The sequence below is a fragment of the Puntigrus tetrazona genome, chromosome 7, assembly GCF_018831695.1.
Source record: "Puntigrus tetrazona isolate hp1 chromosome 7, ASM1883169v1, whole genome shotgun sequence".
NCBI classification, from domain to species: domain Eukaryota; kingdom Metazoa; phylum Chordata; class Actinopteri; order Cypriniformes; family Cyprinidae; genus Puntigrus; species Puntigrus tetrazona.
In genome coordinates, this window is record NC_056705.1 from 1,921,317 (window position 1) to 1,936,748 (window position 15,432).

The 15,432-nt window shown below is 39.3% G+C and overlaps 1 protein-coding gene across 1 annotated transcript; it reads left to right on the plus strand.

Moving 5' to 3' along the window:
- Window positions 1-1,682: 1,682 nt before the first annotated feature.
- Window positions 1,683-14,782, plus strand: LOC122348467 (myelin-associated glycoprotein-like). The gene is made up of 15 exons (XM_043243925.1): window positions 1,683-1,780; window positions 1,960-2,018; window positions 2,184-2,537; window positions 2,650-2,970; window positions 3,052-3,315; window positions 3,818-4,081; window positions 4,564-4,827; window positions 7,573-7,836; window positions 8,639-8,902; window positions 9,380-9,643; window positions 9,999-10,265; window positions 11,199-11,486; window positions 12,927-13,014; window positions 13,132-13,198; window positions 13,278-14,782. The coding sequence occupies exons 2-15, from the start codon at window positions 1,973-1,975 to the stop codon at window positions 13,641-13,643; spliced, it is 3,381 nt and encodes a 1,126-aa protein (XP_043099860.1). The 5' UTR covers window positions 1,683-1,780; window positions 1,960-1,972; the 3' UTR covers window positions 13,644-14,782.
- The last annotated feature ends 650 nt before the right edge of the window (window positions 14,783-15,432 follow it).

Here is a 15,432-nt window from a genome sequence, read left to right on the forward strand (position 1 = left end):
TATGTAGTGAAACTAATGGTGAACTTAGCAAAAAAAAGCATGTGAGTAACATGCGAATATCACGATTAGAGCTGAAAGGGTCACATATTATCAACTTACACTAAAAACACCCTTACAGAAATCCTTGTGCACTTTGATTTATATTGGGTGTTTGTTCAAAGTAGATAATGTCCTTGTATGTTTTAAACGAATAAAACAGGATGCATTGTCTGACCAAAAGTGAATTGAGTCTTGATTATCTAAGTTTGCATATTTTATATGGGAAAATAATGAAATCTAAAAGATGGCTTTAGTTTTGTAGGAAGTGATTTAAACAATAGGTATGGTTAAATGTGTTTGATTTATTTTCATTCATATAGTCTTATTAAAATCATCTCTACTGCACATAAAAACACTTTGGTGTCCCCTGGTGCTGAGTGTTATTAATATACTAGTGTTACTTGTTGTAATATGGAAGTGCAGCTTTCTGTTTGCTCCACTAGGAGGCAGAAGCCGCTTCACTTTCAACCCAAGACCTTCAGATAGAATTATAAGAAATAAAAGAATACGACAATCTTTTTTTGTTTTGTTTTGTTTAACCACAAGAGCCTTTTGAACTTACTTTAATGAATGGTTTAAAATGAGATATTTTTTAAATCACTAAAAGAGATATAACCTTCAGTATAATAATGGAGGACACACATTAAATTTTAAAACAAAGCCATTGTTTTCTGATTTTCCAAATAGAATTTTGGTTATATTGCAAATCTTTAAGAATTACAGAGTTAAAGAAGATTTTTTTGTTTATTGGAAGTGTTATTAGAAGACCTCGATGTAGGGTTTTATATTGTTATACATATAGTGGAAGAAGATGATTTAGTTTATTTGAAAAGTTTAATTAGAAGACCCTTTGTTTGTAATATTTATGGTTTTTTTATGATGCTGTGTTTAATTTGGTTAATTTAATTTACATTTAGTTACAATTTGGTAACATTTAATTTGGTTTTGTATTGCATTGTGTTTAATACAAGATATTGCAAATGACCACGTGGTTTCTTAAACAAAACATAATCAGCGTTTATTGAACCATGTTTAACCAAACAGCAACAATTTCATATTAATTTAATGATGAATCATAATAGGTCTATATCACCTGAACCTGCTGGGAAATCTTTTCAATCTTTTTATTTGGACAAGTTTGGACTGCTTTTAGATTGCTATTACATAAAGCTCATCCCTATTATAGCTAAGTACATGTTCACCACATGAGCAGCTTGTTTTGCTGACTCTACAGTATTCTGAAAAAATCTCTTCTGCTTTCAGCATCGGTCAGTACTTTGGGTAAAAATTCAACTGTCTGGAATTTTTTAATTTCCCTTTTTTCCACATTCTGCATTTGAAGTAAACCGTAAAACAATACAGATCACGCAAAGTATTGCCAGCCAGTAATACATTATCATGATAAAATATACCAAAAAAGTTTAGAAGAAATAAAAATGCAAATGTTTCCTCATCTCCCGTACATCTTAGTGTCTTAAATATGATTCAAAAATAATATTGGAAGTTGAGAATAATTTCTATATCAGCATAAACCCTGGATATAAAGTAAGGTATTGAACATTGATTCAGCTTTGTATTGACTTGCATGGATTTCTCAGTCAGGATGCTATCACTGAGTTTGGAAGGAGAAGTGGGAAACCTCTAATATGAGCTGAACTGTGTCGTTTTCAAACTCAGTTCCCTCTTCATTCGCTGTAGAAGCATCAGCTTGAGCTCTGAGAGGATTTCTGTCTCTTCTCTGGTAAGTCATTTACACATAGGAGATTTTGAAATGCTACATTTTTAAACATGTTCAAGATCTTTTAATTTAAAGAAAGAAATGTAGTTTTAGGAGTTACTACCAACAAAAGAGCCATGAATTCAATAGTCAGAAGAAGGAACTCATTCTTATATGTTTTTATTTGTTTATTCTGCTGTAAGGTGAATGTAAATCATGGAAACATTGGTGACGTTCCTCCTCACTGGATCTCTGATACAAGGTCTACAGATTTACTTTTTTTTTACTTTTTTTTTTTAACAAGCCGCTGTATTATTATGATAGCACTTTTATTTAACCTTCGTTAGATTGAAGAGATATGCACCACAGAAGTACATTCTCTATATTAATTTGTATTATTATTATTACTTCCTTCTGTTTGTTTTAGGTGTTTTTTGTGAGTTCAGTATCAATCTGCCAAAGAAAGTAGAAGCTCTACAAGGATCCTGTGTTTTCATTCCCTGCACATTTGATGTTGATAAAAAACATGAAAATGATCTCACAGATAGAGCAAAGAGAATATGGTATAAAGGAGACCCTTACTCTGTAGTGTTTGACTCCAGCAGCCCTGACACTAAACTGTTCAAAGGAGAAATATTAGGCACTGCTACACAGAAAAACTGCAGCACACGCTTCGATAATGTCAATCAGAATCATAATGGATCATATTTCTTCAGACTTGAAGATGATAAACTGAAGTATAGTTTTAAAAAGAATCCACTCTTACAAATTGTCGTCTCAGGTGAGTTTCATATTGTTCACACAAATTAAAATAAATCTACTACTGAACAATACATCCCTTCATTTTAGGATATATTAATCTATATCTTGTAACATCTCTATGTGTTTTTCAGGATCTCCACCCAAACCCACATTGAGTGTCTTTAAGGATCAGCAGGAGGTGATGAAGATGGAGGAGGTGATGGAGGAAAGTTCATTGAGTCTGCGCTGCTCTACTAAGATCTTCTGTCCGTCTCGTCCTCCATCTCTCACGTGGACCTCGTCTCTCAATGAGAACATCACAGGACAGCAGTATCAGAGCCAATCAGAGCTCGTCTCTGATCTGAACTTCACTGTTTCTCACCGTCTTCACAAAGTCACTTTCACCTGCACCGCAACACACCAGCTACAGAGGAATATAACAACACAGCGCTCCCGTATGATACGAGTTCAGTGTAAGACAGGAACTACATCAATCCATTCTGACTTTTCATCTGTAACTAGTGCTGTGACTCATGATTTTCAATGCTTTTCAGATGCTCCTACAAACACATCAGTGAGGATAAACCCAGCTGGTTTAGTTCTGGAGGGTCGTTCAGTGACTCTGATCTGCAGCAGTGATGCAAACCCAGCAGTGAACTACACCTGGTACAGAGACCCTGAAGAACTCCTGAATCCAGTTCAGACCGGACCAAACCTGACCCTCAACAACCCTGACCCTACAGACAGAGGACTATACTACTGTAGAGCTGACAACAAACACGGATCTCACAACACATCAGTGCTGCTGGACGTCCAGTGTGAGTATTGCTAATATAGATATTTTCTATACTTCCATACCTTATTTTATATTTTATAGTTGACGACTTTAAGAAATCACCCACTGACTTCCAAACCTGCTAAAAAGGTAACAACTTTTTACTTCAAGAACCTTAATAGAAATATGAAAAGTATAATTTGTCTGTAAGTCAAAGTCATAGGTTTCTAGAAAAATTAATATTCAAGTACAGCATAGATAGTCAAAAAATGTGCTTAAGTACAATACTCAAGTAAAGACTTCAATACAGTCCACCTCTGGGCGTTGAAACCATGAAGGAGCATTGACCGCTCGACAGCTCACTAAACTACACACAGTGTGAAGTGAACAGTTGATGGGTAAAATACAGACTATGGTGTTTTGTAAGTGTTGTGGTCTTCAGTAGATGATTGCACACATTGATGATTGACATTGATGGTCAGTGATGAGCTGGATAGAAACCAATCTAAATATTCTAAATCTAAATAAATAGTTTTTTTCATCAGATGCTCCAACAAACACATCAGTGAGGATAAACCCAGCTGGTTTAGTTCTGGAGGGTCGTTCAGTGACTCTGATCTGCAGCAGTGATGCAAACCCAGCAGTGAACTACACCTGGTACAGAGACCCTGAAGAACTCCTGAATCCAGTTCAGACCGAACCAAACCTGACCCTCAACAACCCTGACCCTACAGACAGAGGACTATACTACTGTAGAGCTGACAACAAACACGGATCTCACAACACATCAGTGCTGCTGGACGTCCAGTGTGAGTATTGCTAATATAGATATTTTCTATACTTCTATACCTTTATATTTTATAGTTGACGACTTTAAGAAATCACCCACTGACTTCCAAAGCTGCTAAAAAGGTAACAACTTTTTACTTCAAAACATTAATAGAAATATTGAAAGTATAATTTGTCTGTAAGTCAAAGTCATAGGGTTCTAGACAAATTTATATTCAAGTACAGCATAGATACTCGAAAAATGTGCTTAAGTACAATACTCAAGTAAAGACTTCAATACAGTCCACCTCTGGGCGTTGAAACCATAAAGGAGCATTGACCGCTCGACAGCTCACTAAACTACACACAGTGTGAAGTGAACAGCTGATGGGTAAAATACAGACTGTGGTGTTTTGTAAGTGTTGTGGTCTTCAGTAGATGATTGCACACATTGATGATTGACATTGATGGTCAGTGATGAGCTGGATAGAAACAAATCTAAATAAATAGTTTTTTTCATCAGATGCTCCTACAAACACATCAGTGAGGATAAACCCAGCTGGTTTAGTTCTGGAGGGTCGTTCAGTGACTCTGATCTGCAGCTGTGATGCAAACCCAGCAGTGAACTACACCTGGTACAGAGACCCTGAAGAACTCCTGAATCCAGTTCAGACCGGACCAAACCTGACCCTCAACAACCCTGACCCTACAGACAGAGGACTATACTACTGTAGAGCTGACAACAAACACGGATCTCACAACACATCAGTGCTGCTGGACGTCCAGTGTGAGTATTGCTAATATAGATATTTTATATACTTCTATACCATTAGTAATATTTCATGTAAAGTGTCACGATTGAGGGGTCTGAGGCGTGCGGATCCATTTGCAGGCTTTTATTAAAGGAAGGCATGGTCAAACAGGCAGGCGTCAAACAGGGCAAACAGGAGTATCAGAGATGAGGCAAACACAAAATCCAGAGACAGGCGGTGGTCAGGTCAGGCAGCAAACAATCACAGAATCTAAAGACAGGCAGGGTCAAAACCAAAGAATCTACAACTAGGAAAACACAAGGAAACTCGGAAACAACAATAGAACAGGCGAACAATGCAACCTGCAGGTGAGGGGCCTGCTACTGAATTTATAGTCCTCAGACAGGAAGTTGTGTCGCAGAGGAGTGAATGCAGATCACCCAGAGGTCAGGGCTCCCTCTGCTGGCTTGGTGACATAGCCCCCCTCCTAGGAGCGACTCCTGGCGCTCCACAAAACAAACAAAATAAAACAAAACTGGGAGCTTGGGAGGGGCTTCGGGAGGAGTCAGCAAACGGAGTCCAGGGTGGAAGAGGCGGAGGGAGGAGCCAGGGAGAAGGCGGGAGGAGTCCGGAGCGGGAGGCGATCCAGAGCCCAGCCATGAAGGTCAGTGGTGGAGCCGACGGAGGGAGGAGCCATGGAGTAGTAGTGGCCATCAACTCCATGGGACCGACCGATGGCGGCGAGCAGGCAGGTGGTCGCGGAGCCAGGGTGATGCAGAGGCGCTGGAGGTCCCAGGCGACACCGCAGGCTTTGGCAACTGATGCGGAGACGGGGATGAGAAGGGCGCGGCGGAGACAGAGTGACAGAGGACTGATGTGGAGCCGGGGAGGAGGAGCCTGACAGAGCCGGAGGGATGGAGGGGAGGCGGCTGGAGGAGTGGAATCCTGAGGCGACGGATGGTCGACGACTGACCAAGGCGTAGCCGGAGGGCGATGGAGCCTGGTGAAGCTGGTGGATGAGCGGAGGACGGTGGAGAGGAGGGAGCTAGAAGCCCAGGTGGAGCCGATGGGTCTACAAGCCGAGGTGGAGTCTGGGACTCGGAGGCGGGATGATGAAGCGAGGATCCTTCACCCACGGGCGCGATGGAGACTGGCAGACCCATGGCGAGCTCCAGGTGGAGGGCAGAGGATGAGGGCTGCTGTGATCCATCGTCGACATGTGGCAAGGGTGGGAGGGTGGGATAACTTGAGGTGGCGCCGCGAGGCGTGGGCACTGGACGGGGCGCACAAACCGCGGGCACTGGACGGGAGCGCCGAGCGCGCGGGCACTGGACAGGCGCACAAGGCGCGGGCACTGGAGGCTTTGCACGAGGCGCGGGCACTGGAGGCTTTGCACGAGGCGCCGGGACTGGAGGCTTTGCACGAGGCGCCGGCACTGGAGGCTTTGCACAAGGCGCCGGCACTGGAGGCTTTGCAGGGCAGGCGACCATCTTGGGAAGCGGCTCTGGGCAGGCGGCGGCCATCTTGGGCAGCGGCTCGGGGAAGGCGGCCATCTTGGGCAGCGGCTCGGGGAAGGCGGCCATTACTGGATTTGATGCGGTGTCCTTTTCCTCCTCAACACCCAACGTGAAAGCTGACCCCACAGTCACTAAACCGAACTCAATAAACTGAGCAAGTGACTCACGTGGACCCTCACGAACAAGTTTTGTCTTGAGTGGCTGATTTACTCCCTCATGATACAACTCAATCAATAAACAGTCGGGTATGTCAGAGAGGTAAGCCATGTCCAGAAACTCTTGAGTATAATCCTCAATTGATCGGGTGCCTTGCTTGAGGGCCAATAAACGTCTAGCGAGGGTCCTACCTGGCCATGGATCAGATGAAAAGCCGCTGGATCCTGGTGTAAGGTTGCATTCTGTCACGATTGAGGGGTCTGAGGCGTGCGGATCCATTTGCAGGCTTTTATTAAAGGAAGGCATGGTCAAACAGGCAGGCGTCAAACAGGGCAAACAGGAGTATCAGAGATGAGGCAAACACAAAATCCAGAGACAGGCGGTGGTCAGGTCAGGCAGCAAACAATCACAGAATCTAAAGACAGGCAGGGTCAAAACCAAAGAATCTACAACTAGGAAAACACAAGGAAACTCGGAAACAACAATAGAACAGGCGAACAATGCAACCTGCAGGTGAGGGGCCTGCTACTGAATTTATAGTCCTCAGACAGGAAGTTGTCGCAGAGGGAGTGAATGCAGATCACCCAGAGGTCAGGGCTCCCTCTGCTGGCTTGGTGACATAAAGCTAGAAGAGTGATTAATGATCAGCTGTCGAAGAACACATTTTAGAGAAGAAAGAAATCACCCACTGACTTCCAAAGCTGCTAAAAAAGTAACAACTTTTTACTTCAACAACCTTAATAGAAATATGAAAAGTATAATTTGTCTGTAAGTCAAAGTCATAGGTTTCTAGAAAAATTTATTTTCAAGTACAGCATAGATACTCGAAAAATGTTCTTAAGTACAATACTCAAGTAAAGACTTCAATACAGTCCACCTCTGGGCGTTGAAACCATAAAGGAGCATTGACCGCTCGACAGCTCACTAAACTACACACAGTGTGAAGTGAACAGCTGATGGGTAAAATACAGACTATGGTGTTTTGTAAGTGTTGTGGTCTTCAGTAGATGATTGCACACATTGATGATTGACATTGATGGTCAGTGATGAGCTGGATAGAAAGCAATCTAAATATTGCAAATCTAAATAAATAGTTTTTTTCATCAGATGCTCCTACAAACACATCAGTGAGGATAAACCCAGCTGGTTTAGTTCTGGAGGGTCGTTCAGTGACTCTGATCTGCAGCAGTGATGCAAACCCAGCAGTGAACTACACCTGGTACAGAGACCCTGAAGAACTCCTGAATCCAGTTCAGACCGGACCAAACCTGACCCTCAACAACCCTGACCCTACAGACAGAGGACTATACTACTGTAGAGCTGACAACAAACACGGATCTCAGAACACATCAATGCTGCTGGACGTCCAGTGTGAGTATTGCTAATATAGATATTTTATATACTTCTATACCATTAGTAATATTTCATGTAAAGCTAGAAGAGTGATTAATGATCAGCTGTCGAAGAACACATTTTAGAGAAGAAAGAAATCACCCACTGACTTCCAAAGCTGCTAAAAAAGTAACAACTTTTTACTTCAAGAACCTTAATAGAAATATGAAAAGTATAATTTGTCTGTAAGTCAAAGTCATAGGTTTCTAGAAAAATAATATATATAAATAATATTCAAGTACAGCATAGATACTCGAAAAATGTGCTTAAGTACAATACTCAAGTAAAGACTTCAGTACAGTCCACCTCTGGGCGTTGAAACCATGAAGGAGCATTGACCGCTCGACAGCTCACTCGGGGGGGGTCTAAGGTGAAACACCCGTGTCAATCACTGGGTGTGTGTGACATCTCACAGCCAACAATGAGAATGGCTTGCTTCGAGAAAGAGGATATTATTCATAGGGATAAAAACATTGGGTCAACACAGTGGTACAAATATTTATATATTTTTTTAAAAAGTGAATTTTGCTTCTGATTACTCAAACTAAACTACACACAGTGTGAAGTGAACAGTTGATGGGTAAAATACAGACTATTTGTAAGTGTTGTGGTCTTCAGTAGATGATTGCACACATACATTAACACATTGCCTACATCTGACACTTATAATCTAGAGAGGTTTAAACTTTTTTAACTGTTAAACCACATATTTTGTTTTTGATGAGCTAGATAGAAACAAATCTAAATATTGCAAATCTAAATAAATAGTTTTTTTCATCAGATGCTCCTACAAACACATCAGTGAGGATAAACCCAGCTGGTTTAGTTCTGGAGGGTCGTTCAGTGACTCTGATCTGCAGCAGTGATGCAAACCCAGCAGTGAACTACACCTGGTACAGAGACCCTGAAGAACTCCTGAATCCAGTTCAGACCGGACCAAACCTGACCCTCAACAACCCTGACCCTACAGACAGAGGACTATACTACTGTAGAGCTGACAACAAACACGGATCTCACAACACATCAGTGCTGCTGGACGTCCAGTGTGAGTATTGCTAATATAGATATTTTCTATACTTTATAGCATTAGTAATATTTCATGTAAAGCTAGAAGAGTGATTAATGATCAGCTGTCGAAGAACACATTTTAGAGAAGAATGAGAATGGCTTGATTCGAGAAAGAGGGTATTATTCATAGGGATAAAAACATTGGATCAACACAGTGGTACAAATATTTATATATATTTTTTAAATTGAATTTTGCATCTGATTACTTAAACTAAACTACAAACAGTGTGAAGTGAACAGTTGATGGGTAAAATACAGACTATGGTGTTTTGTAAGTGTTGTGGTCTTCAGTAGATGATTGCACACATACATTAACACATTGCCTACATCTGACACTTATAATATAGAGAGGTTTAAACTTTTTTAACTGTTAAACCACATATTTTGTTTTTGATGAGCTAGATAGAAACCAATCTAAATATTCCAAATCTAAATAAATAGTTTTTTTCATCAGATGCTCCTACAAACACATCAGTGAGGATAAACCCAGCTGGTTTAGTTCTGGAGGGTCGTTCAGTGACTCTGATCTGCAGCAGTGATGCAAACCCAGCAGTGAACTACACCTGGTACAGAGACCCTGAAGAACTCCTGAATCCAGTTCAGACCGGTCCAAACCTGACCCTCAACAACCCTGACCCTACAGACAGAGGACTATACTACTGTAGAGCTGACAACAAACACGGATCTCACAACACATCAGTGCTGCTGGACGTCCAGTGTGAGTACTAAAAGTCTTAATTAATTGTTAATATATAATGCAATTATAAGTACTTGATAGTTGTCTGGGAATCCAGTGTGAGTACTATGCAGTCTACTAGATGCAAGTACTTAATAATCGTATGGACATCTAGTGTGAATACTTGGTCAATTGCTGGGCATCCAGTGTAAGTACTTGTTAATCTACTTGTTAATCTTCTAGGCATACACAGGTAATCTTCTGGAGATCCAGTTCAGATGCTCCAGCACGTCTCAATTCCAAATGTTTAAAGTAATGGGCAAAATACAGATGTGGCATTTTGTCTGCACCTGAAATTTGTAAACCACACATTGTACATTCACTTTTTTTTATGCAGATGCTCCAAAAAACACATCACTGTCGGCGTTTCCCTCCAGCTCAGTGATGGAGGGCAAACCAGTGACTCTGAACTGTAGGACTGATTCAAACCCAGCAGAGCTCAACTACACCTGGTACAGAGAGACTGGATCTCAATTTGAGTTCCTCCAAACTGGATATAATCACACCTACACTGTGACAAACCCTTCACACAACGCATGGTATGGCTGTAATGCTCAAAACCAGCATGGCCAATGCAATGCAACAGTCCAACTTGATGTTCAGTGTGAGTACAAAGACAGAACTCAAATTAAATTTAAATTTAATTTTATGGACTTGATCCCTGATAATATAAATACTGTGAACAAGCAATAACTGCCGCAAACACATATAGTAACAATATTCTAGATTAATTTAATGTTCGGTGCACTAGTTACAGTGAAAATAAATGCAAATAAACATGAACAAGTTGCAAATTTACAAGAAAATTATGAAACAAAAGTATATTCTTTCATATAGTCAAAATATGACACAATAAATTGACATATTGCTTAAGTCCAAGACAATGGTATCATATAAACTACACTACACAGCATGCTATAAGCATATGGTGTAATACTTTATATGGTATGTGCATTACACAATAACTGATGGTATACAGTCAGTTATACATAGACTGCTTGCTAGAAAAGCAGGGAAATGGGTGCAGCACTGGCAACCAACAGCATTAGATGCTTTTTTTTTGACTAACCAAAAAGTAAATAAATATATTGTTCCTCTTTTCTACATCAACACTCTATTAACACTCAGCTGTTTTTGGTAATAAATGTATTTTCACCTTATATAGTAAGGGAACGTGCTTTTAACCAGTTAACGTGGTTTTAATGTTGCATTTTTTTTTTATTTAATCATTAAAATTACTAGCATTTTTTTTTACATTGTGGAGACCATTTGACACTTTAAAGATCATTTAAAATTAAACTACTTTTTACCAAAAACAAATTACAAAAAAATTGACTTAAATTTAAAATATAAAGAATAAAAACTGATTCAAAGTAATAAAACACTATTCAGTATTAATTTTAAGATTCATATATTTTAAATATACTAAATTTACCTTAATCATTACAAATGATAAATACAAAAACATTTGAATACATAAAAATGTCCTGTTAGATGTCCATGTTTATCTTAAAAAAAATCATATTCTCTCTTTCAGTTATGCCCAAAGTCAACAGCTCTTGTAGCAGAAACAGTGTAATGTCGTGTGTCTGTGAGGCTCATGGGAATCCCTGCCCTACACTAGAGTGGCGTCTGTCTGGGCATGCGCTCACTAACTCTACAGAAACACCCATCAGTGAGGAGAAGTTAGGAAGCACAGGAGTGAAGAGCGTCCTGACCCTCCGTCAGTCCCTCTCAGACACAGACGTCCTGCAGTGTTTCAGCTCAAACGTTTACGGCAGCGCAAGTCAACAGTTTCAGCCCATCTCATCAACACAAGAGACCAGTGAGTCTAACATACTACAACACATGCTATAATTGTGATGTTCTATATAAGGTTATAGTTAAGTAAATATGAAGCAAAAATAAACTTTAACTGAACTATATATATTAGGGCTGCAAAACTAATGATAGTAAACAAGCATTAAATCAATATTACTTTTAAAGTTAAAATATTTTAATTGTATTAAATTGCAACTTCATCATTACAATGTGTAACTACATATATTTAAATACATGACAAGTTTCAATAGAAAAGTATATTCTGGATTACCGACCTACATGTGGCAGTACACTTTAACCATATTTCAACGATAATACAGGTTATTATGAAATTCAAACGTTGCTCTTAACTGGGTCAAAAGTACTTTAATTTAATTTTGCATTTAATTTTAGTATACAATATTTTTATAAACAACATGCAGTTGTTTCTGCAAAAAGTATTAAAATTAGTCTGTTTTACTCACCCTCAAGGCATTCTAGGTGTATATGACTTTCCTTTTTGCAATAAATCCAGTTGTAGTTGAAACAAAAATGGTCTTACCTATTCCAAGCTCCATCATTGCAGTCAGCAGGTGTTTCTGTTGAACAGAACACGAGACCTTTTATAAAGTAAGTAAACTACTTCCTTTGCTGCTATAAACAAACTTGTGACACTATATCTCAGAGGCATCCACCGGAACAGCTTGCATGTATGACGGATACCGGGGTGAGAGAAAAGTGCTTATTACATTCAAACGCTGATATTTTTCTCCCCTCTTCCCTGGAAACAACAAAAAAGCCATTGTCACTGCCCTCCACTCAACCCTCACATATCTGGACAAAAAAAATATATATCAGAGTGCCGTTTATAGACTTCAGTTAAGCATTCAACACAATCATTCCTCAACAACCCATTCACAAATTGACTTCGCTGCTGGACTTCCTGACTGGGAGACCTAACACAGGGGCTCCCCAAGGATGTAAGCTGAGCCCCATTCTTATTATTGGTGGGTCTCATTAACAACACAGATGAGACAAATTACAGGAGCTAGCTAAGCCACTTAGCTGGGAGATGCAGAGACAACTCTGAAGAAGACGAAGGAGACTGTTGCTGACTTCAGGAGAGTACACAGAGGACCTCTCCTGGACTAACAGCACTGCAACACTGGACGAGAAAGACCAGCAGTGACTCTACTTCCTTTGCAAACTGGGCCCCTATCATGTGCACCTTCTACAGGGCATGGGACACTGGCCTGTTTAAATAAGTACACTCTGAGCTCTCTGTAACTTTAAACAGACTGGCAAGCTCTTTTGCCCTACAGTCATTATACAGCATCTGCACTGTTTGAGACCCATTTGAGTCTGTTTTTATTTCTCCTGAGAAACATCTGAGATGGTTAAATAGCAGCAAGATCTCCTAAACTATGAAAGACCAAACTCTAAGTAATAAAACTCTGCTTTCCAGGTTTCCATCCTCTGTCAGTGCTGCTCGGAGCCGCTGTCGGTGCAGCAGTGATGATAATCTTGTGCATCATGATGCTCTGCTATGAACGGTGGGTACAAATGCCCTTTGAGGGATAAGAAAATTTTCAGCTGGATAACATATTGTTCTAAGGAGATTTTACCTGGTTTTGTTATTCTGTATAAGCATTTTTTTTTATGATTTTCAGGAGAAGGAAAGAAAAACCTTCAGAATCCAGGCAAGACGACACGTCTGGACTCATTCTGACTCAAATAGTGAGTAATTCGTTCTCAAAAACATTACAGACAGTGCTTCAGCAGATCTTCACTCATTTAGCTGTTTGTTCTCCATCAGGCCGTTGCTCTGGATCATGACATTCAGTTTGTTCACGCCGATAACGGCATGCTGTCATCCACCGCACCGAGTGAACCACAATCTCTTCATTATTCCTCCATCGATTTCTCAAACACTGAAGCGCCGTCAGGAGAGATCAGGGGCATGGCCTCGCTGACCAGTGAATACGCTACGATCAGACACCGTCCTGAAGAAGCTGCAGACCCAGAGAACACCACAGAGCCCAAACAAGAAGAAGACATGACAGCAGAGATCACAGACACTTCTTCACCGGCATCAGAAGACGTGATTTATGGAAACATGAGCCATCACCACAGACAGAAGGAACCGCTGGTCACCGCAGATGATGCTGAAAAGATAGACTGAACCAAAGCCTTCAAATCTTTGCGCACCAGAAGAGACTGTTCATCCAAAAATGGCAATTACAAACCTATAGACTTTCTTCTGTGGAACGTCTGTTTTTATGTTATGTTTAGTTTACCCTAAAAGACAAATTTCCTATTCATTTACTTACACGCAAGTCGTCCAAGATGTACATGACTTTTTTTCTTCAGCAGAACAGTAAAAAAGATTTTTTACTTAAATTCTGCCCATTGAGGATTCATAAAATGCAAGTTATCAGCTGAAGCCACATTGTGAGTCAAAAAAAGCACATACAGGTAACACAACATTAAAGGAACATCCATGTTAATTTATATATGCTTGTTGTCCAAAGTAGATACGGTTCCCTAATTTTTAACCCCATTCTATCTGAAAGTGTGTAGACTATAGCCTTTGTCATATTTATTGCCTGCCAAATTAACAAATGTAAATCTTTAAAGTATGACGCTTACTATATAGGTATATGGCAGACTATATAGGTATATACACAGACACCTTACATACAGACCGCAGTAATTTGATAAAATCCCTTCTGCTTTCAGCTTCTGGCAGTATCCTGGGAAAAAAACACACTGGATGGCTATTTACTTTACTTATTTAAGATGAACAGTAAAACAGAATTCAGAACATAAGAAGTATTACCATAATACAATGTTGACATATCTTATCAAGAAGAAATACATTTCATATTGGATTCATATTACATTTGTGTTGGATTGAGTTTTTAATGTGATTTAACACATATAAAGAAATGTGTTGAATATTCAGTATGCTTCATACTGATTTGCATAGATTTCTCACTAAATTCTGACTAAAGGGGAAGTGGTGAATCTCTAACATGTTGCTCCTCTATTCAGTCTAGAAGCATCAGATTGAGCTCTGAGAGGATTTCTGTTGTCTTCATCTCTCTTCTCTGTTAAGCCATTTACACATGAAACACAGTAGTTTTGTTTGAAACGTTCAAGATATGCATGTTTTCTTTCTCTTATTTTAATCTTTAAAATGTCAGAGATGGGTAGTAAATGATTACATGTACATGTAAATTATTCTACAAATCAAGCACTCATGATCATAATCAGATTACAGTTACTTCTATTCATACAAATAAATCATAAATCAATTCTTCCTAATTCTTTTTTTCTATTTTAAATGTTTTAAATGCTGTCATATTCCAAAAATGTTTACATAATATAATGTGTTCTGAATATATTTATGTATAAATATATATATATATATATATATATATATATATATAAATATATATATATATATATATAAAATACATACAAAATTCATATATTTGAAAATGTAGTTAAATCAAGAATCAAGTGATTTGTTCAAAAAAGTTGGGAGGCAAATTAAAGACAAGCTATAAAAGTTGAAACTGTTTTGAAACAGCTGAAAGAAAAGTGTATTTAAATGATGGAAATACTGATGAGGTTCCTCCTCATATTTTTTTCCTCTGTTTAACAAGCTGAATTATCATGAAAGCACTTTCATGTGAACGTAATCAAAGAGCAATAAGTGCTGTAGATGTTTGTTGTACATATCGTTTGATTAATTCTGCCACAGAGAGTAGAAGCTCTAGAAGGGTCCTGTGTGCTCATACCCTGCACATTTCATATTGACCAACAACTTAACATTTACCTCACTGACGCAAAGAGAGAATGGCCTGACACTAGACTGTTAAAAGGAGAAATATTTGGCAATGCTACACAGAAAAACTGCAGCGTGCGCTTCAATAATGTCAATCAGAGTCATGATGGGTCATATT

What these genes read in the sequence shown, in the direction of transcription:
- LOC122348467 (XM_043243925.1), top strand. Translation starts at nt 1,973, where the DNA reads ATGGAAACATTGGTGACGTTCCTCCTCACTGGATCTCTGATACAAG. An exon ending in AGTGCTGCTGGACGTCCAGT is followed by an intron (nt 8,903 to 9,379) that starts GTGAGTATTGCT and finishes TTTTTTCATCAG; the next exon opens with ATGCTCCTACAAACACATCA. An exon ending in AGTGCTGCTGGACGTCCAGT is followed by an intron (nt 9,644 to 9,998) that starts GTGAGTACTAAA and finishes TTTTTTATGCAG; the next exon opens with ATGCTCCAAAAAACACATCA.